The 15,013-nt window shown below is 55.6% G+C and overlaps 1 protein-coding gene across 1 annotated transcript in view; it reads right to left on the bottom strand.

The window, feature by feature from the left end:
- Positions 1–5,665: 5,665 nt before the first annotated feature.
- The window catches only part of LOC128850712 (glycosylphosphatidylinositol anchor attachment 1 protein-like), a gene marked incomplete at its 3' end in the record, with an annotated part of 29,293 nt that continues 19,945 nt past the window's right edge, over positions 5,666–15,013 (bottom strand). The window contains exons 7-11 of the mRNA XM_054055696.1: positions 11,546–11,742; positions 11,313–11,466; positions 11,150–11,233; positions 8,141–8,337; positions 5,666–5,733 (exon numbers count right to left, since the gene is read on the bottom strand). Of these exons, the coding sequence (XP_053911671.1) occupies positions 5,666–5,733; positions 8,141–8,337; positions 11,150–11,233; positions 11,313–11,466; positions 11,546–11,742 (700 nt within the window). The remainder of the gene's footprint in view (positions 5,734–8,140; positions 8,338–11,149; positions 11,234–11,312; positions 11,467–11,545; positions 11,743–15,013) is intronic.

Genomic DNA, 15,013 nt, shown 5'->3' with positions numbered 1-15,013 from the left:
TGAACCCCAAAAAGCCACCCCTGAACACCAAATCCATCACGGATACTCAACAGCTTCAGCGCCATCCAACCCCGATCCCCGCCAGGAATGCGGATCTGGGGGGGCACAGCCGCTCAGCACCACCCCAAAATCCAGCACTGAACCCCAAAATCCACATCTGAACCCCAAAATCCAGCACTGAACCCAAAATCCAGCCCTGAACACCAAAATCCATCCCAGATCCTCAACAGCTTCAGCGCCATCCAACCCCGATCCCCGCAGGATGCGGATCTGGGGGGGCACAGCAGCTCAGCACCACCCCAAAATCCAGCCCTGAACCCCAAAATCCAACCCTGAACCCCAAAATCCAGCCCTGAACCCCAAAATCCACACCTGAACCCCCAAATCCACCAGTGAACCCCAAAATCCAGCCCTGAACCCCAAAATCCTGCCCTGAGCCACAAAATCCAGCCCTGAAGCCCCAAATCCATCCCAGATCCTCAACAGCTTCAGCGCCATCCAACCCCGATCCCCGCAGGATGCGGATCTGGGGGGGCACAGCCGCTCAGCACCACCCCAAAATCCAGACCTGAACCCCAAAAATCCAGCACTGAACCCCAAAATCCAACTCTGAACCCCAAAAATCCACTCCGGAACCCCAAAAATCCACATCTGAACCCCAAAATCCATCACGGATACTCAATAGCTTCAGTGCCATCCAACACCGATCCCCGCAGGATGCGGCCCTGAGGGGGCACAGCCGTTCAGCACCACCCCAAAATCCAGCCCTGAACCCCAAAAATCCACTCTGGAACCCCCAAAATCCATCCCTGAACCCCAAAAAGCCACTCCGGAACCTCAAAATCCATCCCAGATCCTCAACAGCTTCAGCGCCATCCAACCCCGATCCCCGCAGGATGCGGCCCTGAGGGGGCACAGCCGCTCAGCACCACCCCAAAATCCAGCCCTGAACCCCAAAATCCACATCTGAACCCCAAAAAGCCACTCCGGAACCCCCAAAATCCATCCCTGAACCCCCAAAATCCATCCCAGATCCTCAACAGCTTCAGCGCCATCCAACCCCGATCCCCACAGGATGCGGATCTGGGGGGCACAGCCGCTCAGCACCACCCCAAAATCCATCCCTGAGCCCCAAAATCCAACCCTGCACCCCAAAATCCAACCCTGAACACCAAAATACATTGCGGATACTCAATAGCTTCAGCGCCATCCAACCCCGATCCCCGCAGGATGCGGCCCTGGGGGGGCACAGCCGCTCAGCACCACCCCAAAATCCAGCCCTGAACCCCAAAATCCAGCTCTGAACCCCAAAAATCCAGCACTGAACCCAAAAATCCAGCCCTGAACCCCAAAATTCAGCTCAGATCCTCAACAGCTTCAGCGCCATCCAACCCCGATCCCCGCAGGATGCGGATCTGGGGGGGCACAGCCGCTCAGCACCACCCCAAAATCCAGCCCTGAACCCCAAAATCCAACCCTGAACCCCAAAATCCAGCCCTGAACCCCAAAATCCACACCTGAACCCCAAAAAGCCACCCCTGAACACCAAAATCCATCACGGATACTCAACAGCTTCAGCGCCATCCAACCCCGATCCCCGCAGGATGCGGATCTGGGGGGGCACAGCCGCTCAGCACCACCCCAAAATCCAGCACTGAACCCCAAAATCCATCGCGGATACTCAACAGCTTCAGCGCCATCCAACCCCGATCCCCGCAGGATGCGGATCTGGGGGGGCACAGCAGCTCAGCACCACCCCAAAATCCAGCCCTGAACCCCAAAATCCACATCTGAACCCCAAAAATCCACTCCGGAACCCCAAAAATCCAGCCCTGAACCCCTAAATTCAGCTCAGATCCTCAACAGCTTCAGCGCCATCCAACCCCGATCCCCGCAGGATGCGGATCTGGGGGGGCACAGCAGCTCAGCACCACCCCAAATTCTAGCCATGAACCCCCAAAATCCAGCCCTGAACCCCAAAATCCAGCACTGAACCCCAAAAATCCACCCCTGAACACCAAAATCCAGCCCAGATCCTCAATAGCTTCAGCGCCATCCAACCCCGATCCCCGCAGGATGCGGATCTGGGGGGGCACAGCCGCTCAGCACCACCCCAAAATCCAGCCCTGAACCCCAAAATCCAACCCTGAACCCCAAAATCCTGCCCTGAACCCCAAAATCCAGCCCTGAACCCCAAAATCCACACCTGAACCCCCAAATCCACCAGTGAACCCCAAAAATCCAGCCCTGAACCCCAAAATCCTGCCCTGAGCCACAAAATCCAGCCCTGAACCCCCAAATCCATCCCAGATCCTCAACAGCTTCAGCGCCATCCAACCCCGATCCCCGCAGGATGCGGCCCTGAGGGGGCACAGCCGTTCAGCACCACCCCAAAATCCAGCCCTGAACCCCAAAAATCCAGCCCTGAACCCCCAAATCCAGCCCTGAACCCCAGAATCCAGCCCTGAACCCCAAAAATCCACATCTGATCCCCAAAATCCATCCCAGATCCTCAATAGCTTCAGTGCCATCCAACCCCGATCCCTGCAGGATGCGGATCTGGGGGGGCACAGCCGCTCAGCACCACCCCAAAATCCAGCCCTGAACCCCAAAATCCAGCCCTGAACCCCAAAAATCCAGCCCTGAACACCAAAATCCATCCCAGATCCTCAACAGCTTCAGCGCCATCCAACCCCGATCCCCGCAGGATGCGGATCTGGGGGGGCACAGCTGCTCAGCACCACCCCAAAATCCAGCCCTGAACCCCAAAATCCACCCCTGAACCCCCAAAATCCAACCCTGAACCCCAAAAATCCAGCCCTGAACCCCCAAATCCAGCCCTGAATCCCCAAAATCCAGCCCAGATCCTCCACAGCTTCAGCGCCATCCAACCCCGATCCCTGCAGGATGCGGATCTGGGGGGGCACAGCCGCTCAGCACCACCCCAAAATCCAGCCCTGAACCCCAAAATCCAGCCCTGAACCCCAAAAATCCACCCCTGAACACCAAAATCCATCCCAGATCGTCAATAGCTTCAGCGCCATCCAACCCCGATCCCCGCAGGATGCGGATCTGAGGGGGCACAGCAGCTCAGCACCACCCCAAAATCCAGCTCTGAACCCCAAAAATCCAGCCTTGAACCCCAAAATCCAGCCCTGAACCCCAAAATCCAGCCCTGAACCCCTAAATTCAGCTGAGATTCTCAATAGCTTCAGCGCCATCCAACCCCGATCCCCGCAGGATGCGGATCTGGGGGGGCACAGCCGCTCAGCACCACCCCAAAATCCTGCCCTGAACCCCAAAATCCAGCCCTGAACCCCAAAAAGCCACTCCGGAACACCAAAATCCATCCCAGATCCTCAACAGCTTCAGCGCCATCCAACCCCGATCCCCGCAGGATGCGGCTCTGGGGGGCAGAGCCGCTCAGCACCACCCCAAAATCCAGCACTGAACCCCAAAATCCACATCTGAACCCCAAAAAGCAACTCCGGAACCCCAAAAATCCAGCCCTGAACACCAAAATCCATCCCAGATCCTCAACAGCTTCAGCGCCATCCAACCCCAATCCCCGCAGGATGCGGATCTGGGGGGGCACAGCCGCTCAGCACCACCCCAAAGTGCAGCTCTGAACCCCAAAATCCACCAGTGAACCCCAAAAATCCAGCCCTGAACACCAAAATACATCGTGGATACTCAATAGCTTCAGTGCCATCCAACCCTGATCCCCGCAGGATGCGGATCTGCGGGGGCACAGCCGCTCAGCACCACCCCAAAATCCAGCCCTGAACCCCAAAATCCAGCCCTGAACCCCAAAAATCCACTCTGGAACCCCAAAAATCCAGCCCTGAACCCCCAAATCCAGCCCTGAACCCCCAAAATCCATCCCAGATCCTCAACAGCTTCAGCGCCATCCAACCCCGATCCCCGCAGGATGCGGATCTGGGGGTGCAGAGCGGCTCAGCACCACCCCAAAATCCAGCCCTGAACCCCAAAATCCAACCCTGAACCCCAAAATCCAACCCTGAACACCAAAATACATTGCGGATACTCAATAGCTTCAGCGCCATCCAACCCCGATCCCCGCAGGATGCGGATCTGGGGGGGTACAGCTGCTCAGCACCACCCCAAAATCCAGCACTGAACCCCAAAATCCACATCTGAACCCCAAAATCCAGCACTGAACCCCAAAAATCCAGCCCTGAACACCAAAATCCATCCCAGATCCTCAACAGCTTCAGCGCCATCCAACCCCGATCCCCGCAGGATGCGGATCTGGGGGGGCACAGCAGCTCAGCACCACCCCAAAATCCAGCCCTGAACCCCAAAATCCAACCCTGAACCCCAAAATCCAGCCCTGAACCCCAAAATCCACACCTGAACCCCCAAATCCACCAGTGAACCCCAAAAATCCAGCCCTGAACCCCAAAATCCTGCCCTGAGCCACAAAATCCAGCCCTGAAGCCCCAAATCCATCCCAGATCCTCAACAGCTTCAGCGCCATCCAACCCCGATCCCCGCAGGATGCGGATCTGGGGGGGCACAGCCGCTCAGCACCACCCCAAAATCCAGACCTGAACCCCAAAAATCCAGCACTGAACCCCAAAATCCAACTCTGAACCCCAAAAATCCACTCCGGAACCCCAAAAATCCACATCTGAACCCCAAAATCCATCACGGATACTCAATAGCTTCAGTGCCATCCAACACCGATCCCCGCAGGATGCGGCCCTGAGGGGGCACAGCCGTTCAGCACCACCCCAAAATCCAGCCCTGAACCCCAAAAATCCACTCTGGAACCCCCAAAATCCAACCCTGAACCCCAAAAAGCCACTCCGGAACCTCAAAATCCATCCCAGATCCTCAACAGCTTCAGCGCCATCCAACCCCGATCCCCGCAGGATGCGGCCCTGAGGGGGCACAGCCGCTCAGCACCACCCCAAAATCCAGCCCTGAACCCCAAAATCCACATCTGAACCCCAAAAAGCCACTCCGGAACCCCCAAAATCCATCCCTGAACCCCCAAAATCCATCCCAGATCCTCAACAGCTTCAGCGCCATCCAACCCCGATCCCCACAGGATGCGGATCTGGGGGGGCACAGCCGCTCAGCACCACCCCAAAATCCAGCCCTGAACCCCAAAATCCAACCCTGAACCCCAAAATCCAACCCTGAACACCAAAATACATTGCGGATACTCAATAGCTTCAGCGCCATCCAACCCCGATCCCCGCAGGATGCGGCCCTGGGGGGGCACAGCCGCTCAGCACCACCCCAAAATCCAGCCCTGAACCCCAAAATCCAGCTCTGAACCCCAAAAATCCAGCACTGAACCCCAAAAATCCAGCCCTGAACCCCTAAATTCAGCTCAGATCCTCAACAGCTTCAGCGCCATCCAACCCCGATCCCCGCAGGATGCGGATCTGGGGGGGCACAGCCGCTCAGCACCACCCCAAAATCCAGCCCTGAACCCCAAAATCCAACCCTGAACCCCAAAATCCAGCCCTGAACCCCAAAATCCACACCTGAACCCCAAAAAGCCACCCCTGAACACCAAAATCCATCACGGATACTCAACAGCTTCAGCGCCATCCAACCCCGATCCCCGCAGGATGCGGATCTGGGGGGGCACAGCCGCTCAGCACCACCCCAAAATCCAGCACTGAACCCCAAAATCCATCGCGGATACTCAACAGCTTCAGCGCCATCCAACCCCGATCCCCGCAGGATGCGGATCTGGGGGGGCACAGCAGCTCAGCACCACCCCAAAATCCAGCACTGAACCCCAAAATCCAGCCCTAAACCCCAAAAAGCCACCCCTGAACACCAAAATCCATCCCAGATCCTCAGCAGCTTCAGCGCCATCCAAACCCGATCCCCGCAGGATGCGGCTCTGGGGGGGCACAGCCGCTCAGCACCACCCCAAAATCCAGCTCTGAACCCCAAAAATCCAGCCCTGAACCCCAAAATCCAGCCCTGAACCCCAAAAATCGACTCCGGAACCCCAAAAATCCAGCCCTGAATCCCCAAAATCCAGCCCAGATCCTCAACAGCTTCAGCGCCATCCAACCCCGATCCCCACAGGGTGTGGATCTGGGGGGGCACAGCTGCTCAGCACCACCCCAAAATCCAGCCCTGAACCCCAAAATCCACATCTGAACCCCAAAAAGCCACCCCTGAACACCAAAATACATCACGGATACTCAATAGCTTCAGCGCCATCCAACCCCGATCCCCGCAGGATGCGGATCTGGGGGGGCACAGCCGCTCAGCACCACCCCAAAATCCAGCCCTGAACCCCAAAATCCAGCCCTGAACCCCCTAAGTCCATCCCCCATGGCACCCCAAGATCACCCCATAGCACCCCAAAATCACCCCCTGAACCCCCAAATGACCCCATAGCCCCCCGAAATCAGCCCTTAGCCCCCCAAATGATCCCATCGCCCCCCAAAATCACCCCATAACACCCCAAGATCACCCGATAGCACCCCAAATCACCTCAAAATCCCCCCATGGCACCCCAAAATCACCCCCTGAACCCCAAAATCACCCCATGGCACCCCAAAATCACCCCCTGAACCCCCAAATGACCCCATAGCACCTCAAAATCACCCCATAACAGCCCCAAATCACCCTCTGAACCCCCAAATGACCCCATAGCCCCCCAAAATCACCCCATGGCACCCCAAAATCACCCCCTGAAGCCCCAAATGACCCCATAGCCCCCCAAAATCACCCCATGGCACCCCAAAATCACCCCCTGAAGCCCCAAATGATCCCATAGCACCCTAAAATCACCCCATGGCACCCCAAAATCACCCCCTGAACCCCCTAAATCATCCCACGGCACCCCAAAAGTCCCCATAGCATCCCAAAATCACCCCCTGAACCCCGAAATGACCCCATAGCACCCCAAAATCACCCCACAGCACCCCAAAATCACTCCTTGAACTCCCAGATCACCCAATAGCACCCCAAAATCACCCCATGGCACCCCAAAATCACCCCCTGAACCAACAAATGACCCCATAGCCCCCCAAAATCACCTCACAGCACCCCAAAATCACCCCCTGAATCCACAAATCACCCAATAGCACCCCAAAATCACCCCATAATACCCCCAAATTCACGGCCTGAACCCCCAAATGACCCCATAGCCCCCAAAATCACCCCATAACATCCCCAAAATCACCCCCTGAACCCCCAAATGACCCCATAGCCCCTCAAAATCACCCCATAACACCCCCAAAATAACGCCCTGAAGCCCCAAATCACACAATAGAACCCCCAAATCACCCCATAACACCCCCAAATCACCCCCTGAACCCCCAAATCACCCCATAGCCCCCGCAAATCACCCCTTAGCCCCCCAAATGATCCCATCGCACCCCAAAATCACCCCATGGCACCCCAAAATCACCCGATAGCACCCCAAATCACCTCAAAATCCCCCCATGGCACCCCAAAATCACCCCCTGAACCCTCAAATGACCCCATAGAACCCCAAAATCACCCCCTGAACCCCCAAAATCACCCCATGGCACCCCAAAACTCCCCATAGAACCCCAAAATCACCCCATGGCACCCCAAAATCACCCCCTGAACCCCCAAATGACCCCATAGCACCTCAAAATCACCCCATAACAGCCCCAAATCACCCTCTGAAGCCCCAAATGACCCCATAGCCCCCCCAAATCACCCCATGGCACCCCAAAATCACCCCCTGAACCCCCAAATGACCCCATAGCCCCCCAAAATCACCCCATGGCACCCGAAAATCACCCCCTGAACCCCCTAAATCATCCCACAGCACCCCAAAAGTCCCCATAGCATCCCAAAATCACCCCCTGAACCCCGAAATGACCCCATAGCACCCCAAAATCACCCCATAGCACCCCAAAATTACCCGATAGCACCCCAAAATCACCTCAAAATCCCCCCATGGCACCCCAAAATCTCCTCATAGCACCCCAAAACTCCCCATAGAACCCCAAAATCACCTCATAGCACCAAAAAATCACCCGATAGCACCCCAAAATCACCCCCTGAACCCTCAAATGACCCCATAGCCCCCCAAAATCACCCCGTAACACCCTCAAATCACCCCCTGAACCCCCAAATCCTCCCCCCCGGGCCCCCAAACCTGTGGGTGTTGTGGGGCAGGGCCATGCCGGCCACGTAGATGGCGATGACGGTGAGCACCACGGCTTCGGCTTCGGCCACCGGGAAGTGTTGGGTGGCGATGTGTTGGCCGAGGACCGGCAAGAAGTAAATGGCGACGCCGGCGGCGTGAGAGACCAGAACCGGCGGCACCAGCGGCAGCAGTCCCGGCAGCGGCTCCTGCCAAAGCGGAGTCAATCCGGAGCAGCCGAGGAGGGAGATGATGGGATGGGGATGGAGAAGGAATGGGGATGAGGATGGAGAAGGGGATGGAGATGAGGATGGAGATGAGGATGGGGATGAGGATGGAGATGGGGATGGGGATGGGGATGGAGATGGAGATGGAGATGGAGATGGGGATGGAGATGGGGATGGAGATGGGGATGGGGATGGGGATGGAGATGGGGATGGGGATGGGGATGGAGATGGGGATGGAGATGGGGATGGAGAAGGGGAAAGAATGGAGATGATGGAGATGATGGAGATGAGGATGGAGATGATGGGGGTGAGATGGAGATGGGGATGGAGATGGGATGGAGATGGAGATTGGATGGAGATGGGGATGGAGAAGGGGAAAGAATGGAGATGATGGAGATGATGGAGATGAGGATGGAGATGATGGGGGTGGGATGGAGATGGGGATGGAGATGGGATGGAGATGGAGATTGGATGGAGATGAGGATGGAGAAGGGGAAAGAATGGAGATGATGGAGATGATGGAGATGAGGATGGAGATGATGGGGGTGGGATGGAGATGGGATGGAGATGGAGATTGGATGGAGATGGGATGGAGATGAGGATGGAGATGAGGATGGAAATGATGGTGATGAGGATGGAGATGGGGATGGAGATGGGATGGAAAAGGAGAACGGGAAGGGGAAAGAATAGAGAGGATAGAGATGAGGATGGAGATGGAGATGGGATGGAGAAGGAGAAGGGGAAGGAATGGGGATGATGGAGATGATGGAGATGAGGATGGAGATGAGGATGCAGATAAAGATGGAGATGAAAATGGAGATGAAGATAGAGATGGGATGGAGATGAGGATGGGGATGGGGATGGGGATGAGGATGGGGATGATGGGGGTGGGATGGAGATGGGATGGAGATGGGATGGAGATGGGATGGATAACGAGAACGGGAAGGGGAAATAATGGAGAGTATAGAGATGACGATGGAGATGAGGATAGAGATGGAGATGGGATGGAGAAGGAGAAGGGGAAGGAATGGGGATGATGGAGATGAGGATAGATATGAAGATGGAGATGAGGATGCAGATAAAGATGGAGATGAAAATGGAGATGAAGATAGAGATGGGATGGAGATGGGATGGAGATGAGGATGGGGATGAGGATGGGGATGAGGATGGGGATGAGGATGGGGATGAGGATGGGGATGAGGATGGGGATGATGGGGGTGGGATGGAGATGGGGATGAAGATGAAGATGGGGATGGAGATGGGATGGAGAAGGGAAAAGAATGGAGATGAGGATGGAGATGATGGAGATGAGGATGGAGATGGGATGGAGATGGGATGGAGAAGGAGAAGGGGAAGGAATGGGGATGATGGAGATGATGGGGACGAAGATGGGGACGGGGATGGAGATGGGGCTGAGGATGAGGTCAGAGATGGAAATGGGATGGGGATGGGGATGGAGATGGGGATGGAGATGGGGATGGAGATGGGGATGGGGATGGGGATGGAGATGGGGATGGGGATGGGGATGGGGATGGGGATGGAGATGGGGATGGGGATGGAGATGGAGATGGGGATGGAGATGGGGATGGGGATGGAGATGGGGATGGAGATGGAGATGGAGATGGGGATGGAGATGGGGATGGGGATGGAGATGGAGATGGGGATGGGGATGGGGATGGAGATGGGGATGGAGATGGGGATGGAGATGGGGATGGGGATGGGGATGGGGATGGGGATGGAGATGGAGATGGAGATGGGGATGGAGATGGGGATGGGGATGGAGATGGAGATGGGGATGGGGATGGGGATGGAGATGGGGATGGAGATGGGGATGGAGATGGGGATGGGGATGGGGATGGGGATGGGGATGGGGATGGGGATGGAGATGGGGATGGAGATGGGGATGGAGATGGGGATGGAGATGGGGATGGAGATGGGGATGGAGATCAGATGGGATGGGATAGGATAGGATGGGATGGAGAAGGAGAATGGGAAGGGGAAGGAATGGGGATGATGGAGATGATGGAGATGAGAATGGGGATGAGGCTGGAGATTAAGAAGAAGATGAAGATGGAGATTGAGATGGGATGGAGAAGGAGAAGGGGAAGGGGAAGGAATGGGGATGATGGAGATGAGGATGGGGATGAGGATGGAGATGAGGATGGAGATGGGGATGGAGATGGGGATGGAGATGGGATGGAGATGGGATGGAGATGGGGATGAGGTCAGAGATGAAGATGGGATGGAGATGGAGATCAGATGGGATGGTATAGGATGGGATGGAGAAGGAGAAGGGGGAGGGGAAAGAATGGAGATGATGGAGAGGATGGAGATGAGGATGGGATGGAGATGGGACGGAGAAGGGGAAGGAATGGGGATGATAGAGATGATGGGGATGAGGATGGAGATGAGGATGTAGATGAGGATGGAGATGGGGATGGAGATAGGGATGGAGATAGGGATGGAGATGATGGAGATGGGGTGGGATGGAGAAGGAGAAGAGAAAGGAATGGTGATGGAGATGATGGAGATGAGGATAGAGATGAGGATGGAGATGGGATGGAGATGAAGAAGGGGAAGGAATGGGGATGATGGACATGGGGATGGAGAAGGGATGGAGAAGGGATGGAGAAGGGATGGAGAAGGGATGGAGAAGGGGAAGGAATGGGGATGATAGATGGAGATGAGGATGGGGATGGAGGTGAAGACGGAGATGGGATGAGATGGAGGTGAGGATGGAGATGAGGATGGGATGGAGATGAGGATGGAGACGGAACAGAGCTGAGGTCCTGACCTCTCCCGCCCCGCCGCTGCCGTCGCAGAGCCGTTCGCCGCTGCCCGGTTCCCACTTATTGAGCTTCATCCAGAGCTCCAGAGCTTGGAAACCATTAAGGAAGACAACGGAGCTGCTTCACCCCCACCCTCCACCGCATCCCTCCCGCTTCCCTCAAGGATATCTTCAGGATGAGGACCAGGATGAGGAACCCAAACGCCGGCATGTAGACCCCGATGGAGATAAACCGGGAGAGCGAAGGCAACAGATAGAAGAAATACGACTGATGTAGACGTTCCAGGAGGTTATTGAGCTTCCGGAACATTCCTTCTAAGGTCCTACGGTCAATTAAGAAAGATGAAGAAGGTCCTCCATCCTTGAGGATTCCCACCCAAGCCTTAGAAGAAGTCAACTCACTTGCCGACGGTGGTCATGTCGTACTTGTACTGCCGGAAACTGTTGATTCCGCGGAGCGTGAGGGCCTCGATGCGATAGCGGAGGAAGAGGCCGTGGTTGCCGCGCGGTTGCCCCGAGGCCTGAGCCAAGACCATGAGGAGAAGAGTCTGAAGGCTGTGGGTGTAGGCGGGCAACGAATCCCACTCGGAGCGAGGGAGCTGCCGGAGAAACGGCCACGGAGGGTCACCGAGAGAGAGAGAAGAACGTTGAGGATAGAAGAAGAGGTCCAAACGGAGGCCCCAAAAAAAGGAACGGTGGCGCTCGGTTATGTCCGCATGGAGGGAAACCAAACGGAGGAGGCAATGAGGAACGCTTCCAACGGGGCAGGGGGGAAGGATGGAGAACCTTCGTGGAAACATTGAGGTTGGAAGAGACCTCCAAGACGTTCCAGTCCAATTTCAGCCCTTCCAGTCCAACTTCAGCCCTTCCAGTCCAACCTCAGCCCTTCCAGTCCAACTTTCACCCCTTCCAGTCCAACTTTCACCCCTTCCAGTCCAACTTTCACCCCTTCCAGTCCAACTTCAGCCCTTCCAGTCCAACTTTCAGCCCTTCCAGTCCAACCTCAGCCCTTCCAGTCCAACTTTCAGCCCTTCCAGTCCAACGTTCAGCCCTTCCAGTCCAATTTCAGCCCTTCCAGTCCAACTTCAGCCCTTCCAGTCCAACTTTCAGCCCTTCCAGTCCAACTTTCAGCCCTTCCAGTCCAATTTCAGCCCTTCCAGTCCAACTTCAGCCCTTCCAGTCCAACTTCAGCCCTTCCAGTCCAACTTTCAGCCCTTCCAGTCCAACTTCAGCCCTTCCAGTCCAACTTTCAGCCCTTCCAGTCCAACTTCAGCCCTTCCAGTCCAACTTTCACCCCCTCCAGTCCAACTTTCAGCCGTCCCAGTCCAACTTTCACCCCTTCCAGTCCAACTTTCACCCCTTCCAGTCCAACTTTCACCCCTTCCAGTCCAACTTCAGCCCTTCCAGTCCAACTTTCACCCCTTCCAGTCCAACTTTCACCCCTTCCAGTCCAACTTTCACCTCTTCCAGTCCAACTTTCACCCCTTCCAGTCCAACTTCAGCCCTTCCAGTCCAACTTTCACCCCTTCCAGTCCAACTTTCAGCCCTTCCAGTCCAACTTTCACCCCTTCCAGTCCAACTTCAGCCCTTCCAGTCCAACCTTCAGCCCTTCCAGTCCAACCTTCAGCCCTTCCAGTCCAATTTCAGCCCTTCCAGTTCAACTTCAGCCCTTCCAGTCCAACCTTCAGCCCTTCCAGTCCAACTTCAGCCCTTCCAGTCCAACTTTCACCCCTTCCAGTCCAACTTTCACCCCTTCCACTCCAATTTCAGCCCTTCCAGTCCAACTTTCACCCCTTCCAGTCCAACTTCAGCCCTTCCAGTCCAACTTTCAGCCCTTCCAGTCCAACTTCAGCCCTTCCAGTCCAACTTTCACCCCTTCCAGTCCAACTTTCACCCCTTCCAGTCCAACTTCAGCCCTTCCAGTCCAACTTTCAGCCCTTCCAGTCCAACCTCAGCCCTTCCAGTCCAACTTTCAGCCCTTCCAGTCCAACGTTCAGCCCTTCCAGTCCAATTTCAGCCCTTCCAGTCCAACTTCAGCCCTTCCAGTCCAACTTCAGCCCTTCCAGTCCAACTTTCACCCCTTCCAGTCCAACTTTCACCCCTTCCAGTCCAACTTTAGCCCTTCCAGTCCAACTTCACCCCTTCCAGTCCAACTTTCAGCCCTTCCAGTCCAACTTCAGCCCTTCCAGTCCAACTTTCACCCCTTCCAGTCCAACTTCAGCCCTTCCAGTCCAACTTCAGCCCTTCCAGTCCAACTTTCAGCCCTTCCAGTCCAACTTCAGCCCTTCCAGTCCAACTTTCACCCCTTCCAGTCCAATTTCAGCTCTTCCAGTCCAACTTCAGCCCTTCCAGTCCAACTTTCAGCCCTTCCAGTCCAACTTCACCCCTTCCAGTCCAACTTCACCCCTTCCAGTCCAACTTTCACCTCTTCCAGTCCAACTCCAGCCCTTCCAGTCCAACTTTCAGCCCTTCCAGTCCAACTTCACCCCTTCCAGTCCAACTTCAGCCCTTCCAGTCCAACTTTCAGCCCTTCCAGTCCAACTTCAGCCCTTCCAGTCCAACTTTCACCTCTTCCAGTCCAACTTTCACCCCTTCCAGTCCAACTTTCACCCCTTCCAGTCCAACTTTCACCCCTTCCAGTCCAACTTCAGCCCTTCCAGTCCAACTTCACCCCTTCCAGTCCAACTTTCACCCCTTCCAGTCCAACTTCAGCCCTTCCAGTCCAATTTCAGCCCTTCCAGTCCAACTTCAGCCCTTCCAGTCCAACTTCACCCCTTCCAGTCCAACTTTCACCCCTTCCAGTCCAACTTTCACCCCTTCCAGTCCAATTTCAGCCCTTCCAGTCCAACTTTCACCCCTTCCAGTCCAACTTCAGCCCTTCCAGTCCAACTTTCACCCCTTCCAGTCCAACTTTCACCCCTTCCAGTCCAACTTTCACCCCTTCCAGTCCAACTTCAGCCCTTCCAGTCCAACTTTCACCCCTTCCAGTCCAACTTTCACCCCTTCCAGTCCAACCTCAGCCCTTCCAGTCCAACGTTCAGCCCTTCCAGTCCAACTTTCACCCCTTCCAGTCCAACTTTCACCCCTTCCAGTCCAACTTCAGCCCTTCCAGTCCAACTTTCACCCCTTCCAGTCCAACTTCAGCCCTTCCAGTCCAACTTTCACCCCTTCCAGTCCAACTTCAGCCCTTCCAGTCCAACTTTCACCCCTTCCAGTCCAACTTTCAGCCCTTCCAGTCCAACTTCAGCCCTTCCAGTCCAACTTTCAGCCCTTCCAGTCCAACTTTCAGCCCTTCCAGTCCAACTTCAGCCCTTCCAGTCCAACTTTCACCCTTTCCAGTCCAACTTTCACCCGTTCCAGTCCAACTTCAGCCCTTCCAGTCCAACCTTCAGCCCTTCCAGTCCGACCTTCACCCCTTCCAGTCCAACTTTCACCCCTTCCAGTTCAACTTCAGCCCTTCCAGTCCAACTTTCACCCCTTCCAGTCCAACTTCAGCCCTTCCAGTCCAACTTCACCCCTTCCAGTCCAACTTTCAGCCCTTCCAGTCCAACATTCACCCCTTCCAGTCCAACTTTCACCCCTTCCAGTCCAACCTCAGCCCTTCCAGTCCAACTTCAGCCCTTCCAGTCCAACTTTCACCCCTTCCAGTCCAACTTCAGCCCTTCCAGTCCAACTTCCACCTCTTCCAGTCCAACTTTCAGCCCTTCCAGTCCAACTTTCACCCCTTCCAGTCCAATTTCAGCCCTTCCAGTCCAACTTCAGCCCTTCCAGTCCAACTTTCAGCCCTTCCAGTCCAACTTTCACCCCTTCCAGTCCAACTTTCACCCCTTCCAGTCCAACTTCACCCCTTCCAGTCCAACTTTCAGCCCT

This window comes from Cuculus canorus, unplaced genomic scaffold (assembly GCF_017976375.1).
Source record: "Cuculus canorus isolate bCucCan1 unplaced genomic scaffold, bCucCan1.pri scaffold_5_unloc1, whole genome shotgun sequence".
NCBI classification, from domain to species: Eukaryota; Metazoa; Chordata; class Aves; order Cuculiformes; family Cuculidae; genus Cuculus; species Cuculus canorus.
The sequence above is the reverse complement of the archived record's forward strand: the minus strand, read 5'-3'. Positions and strand labels throughout refer to the sequence as shown.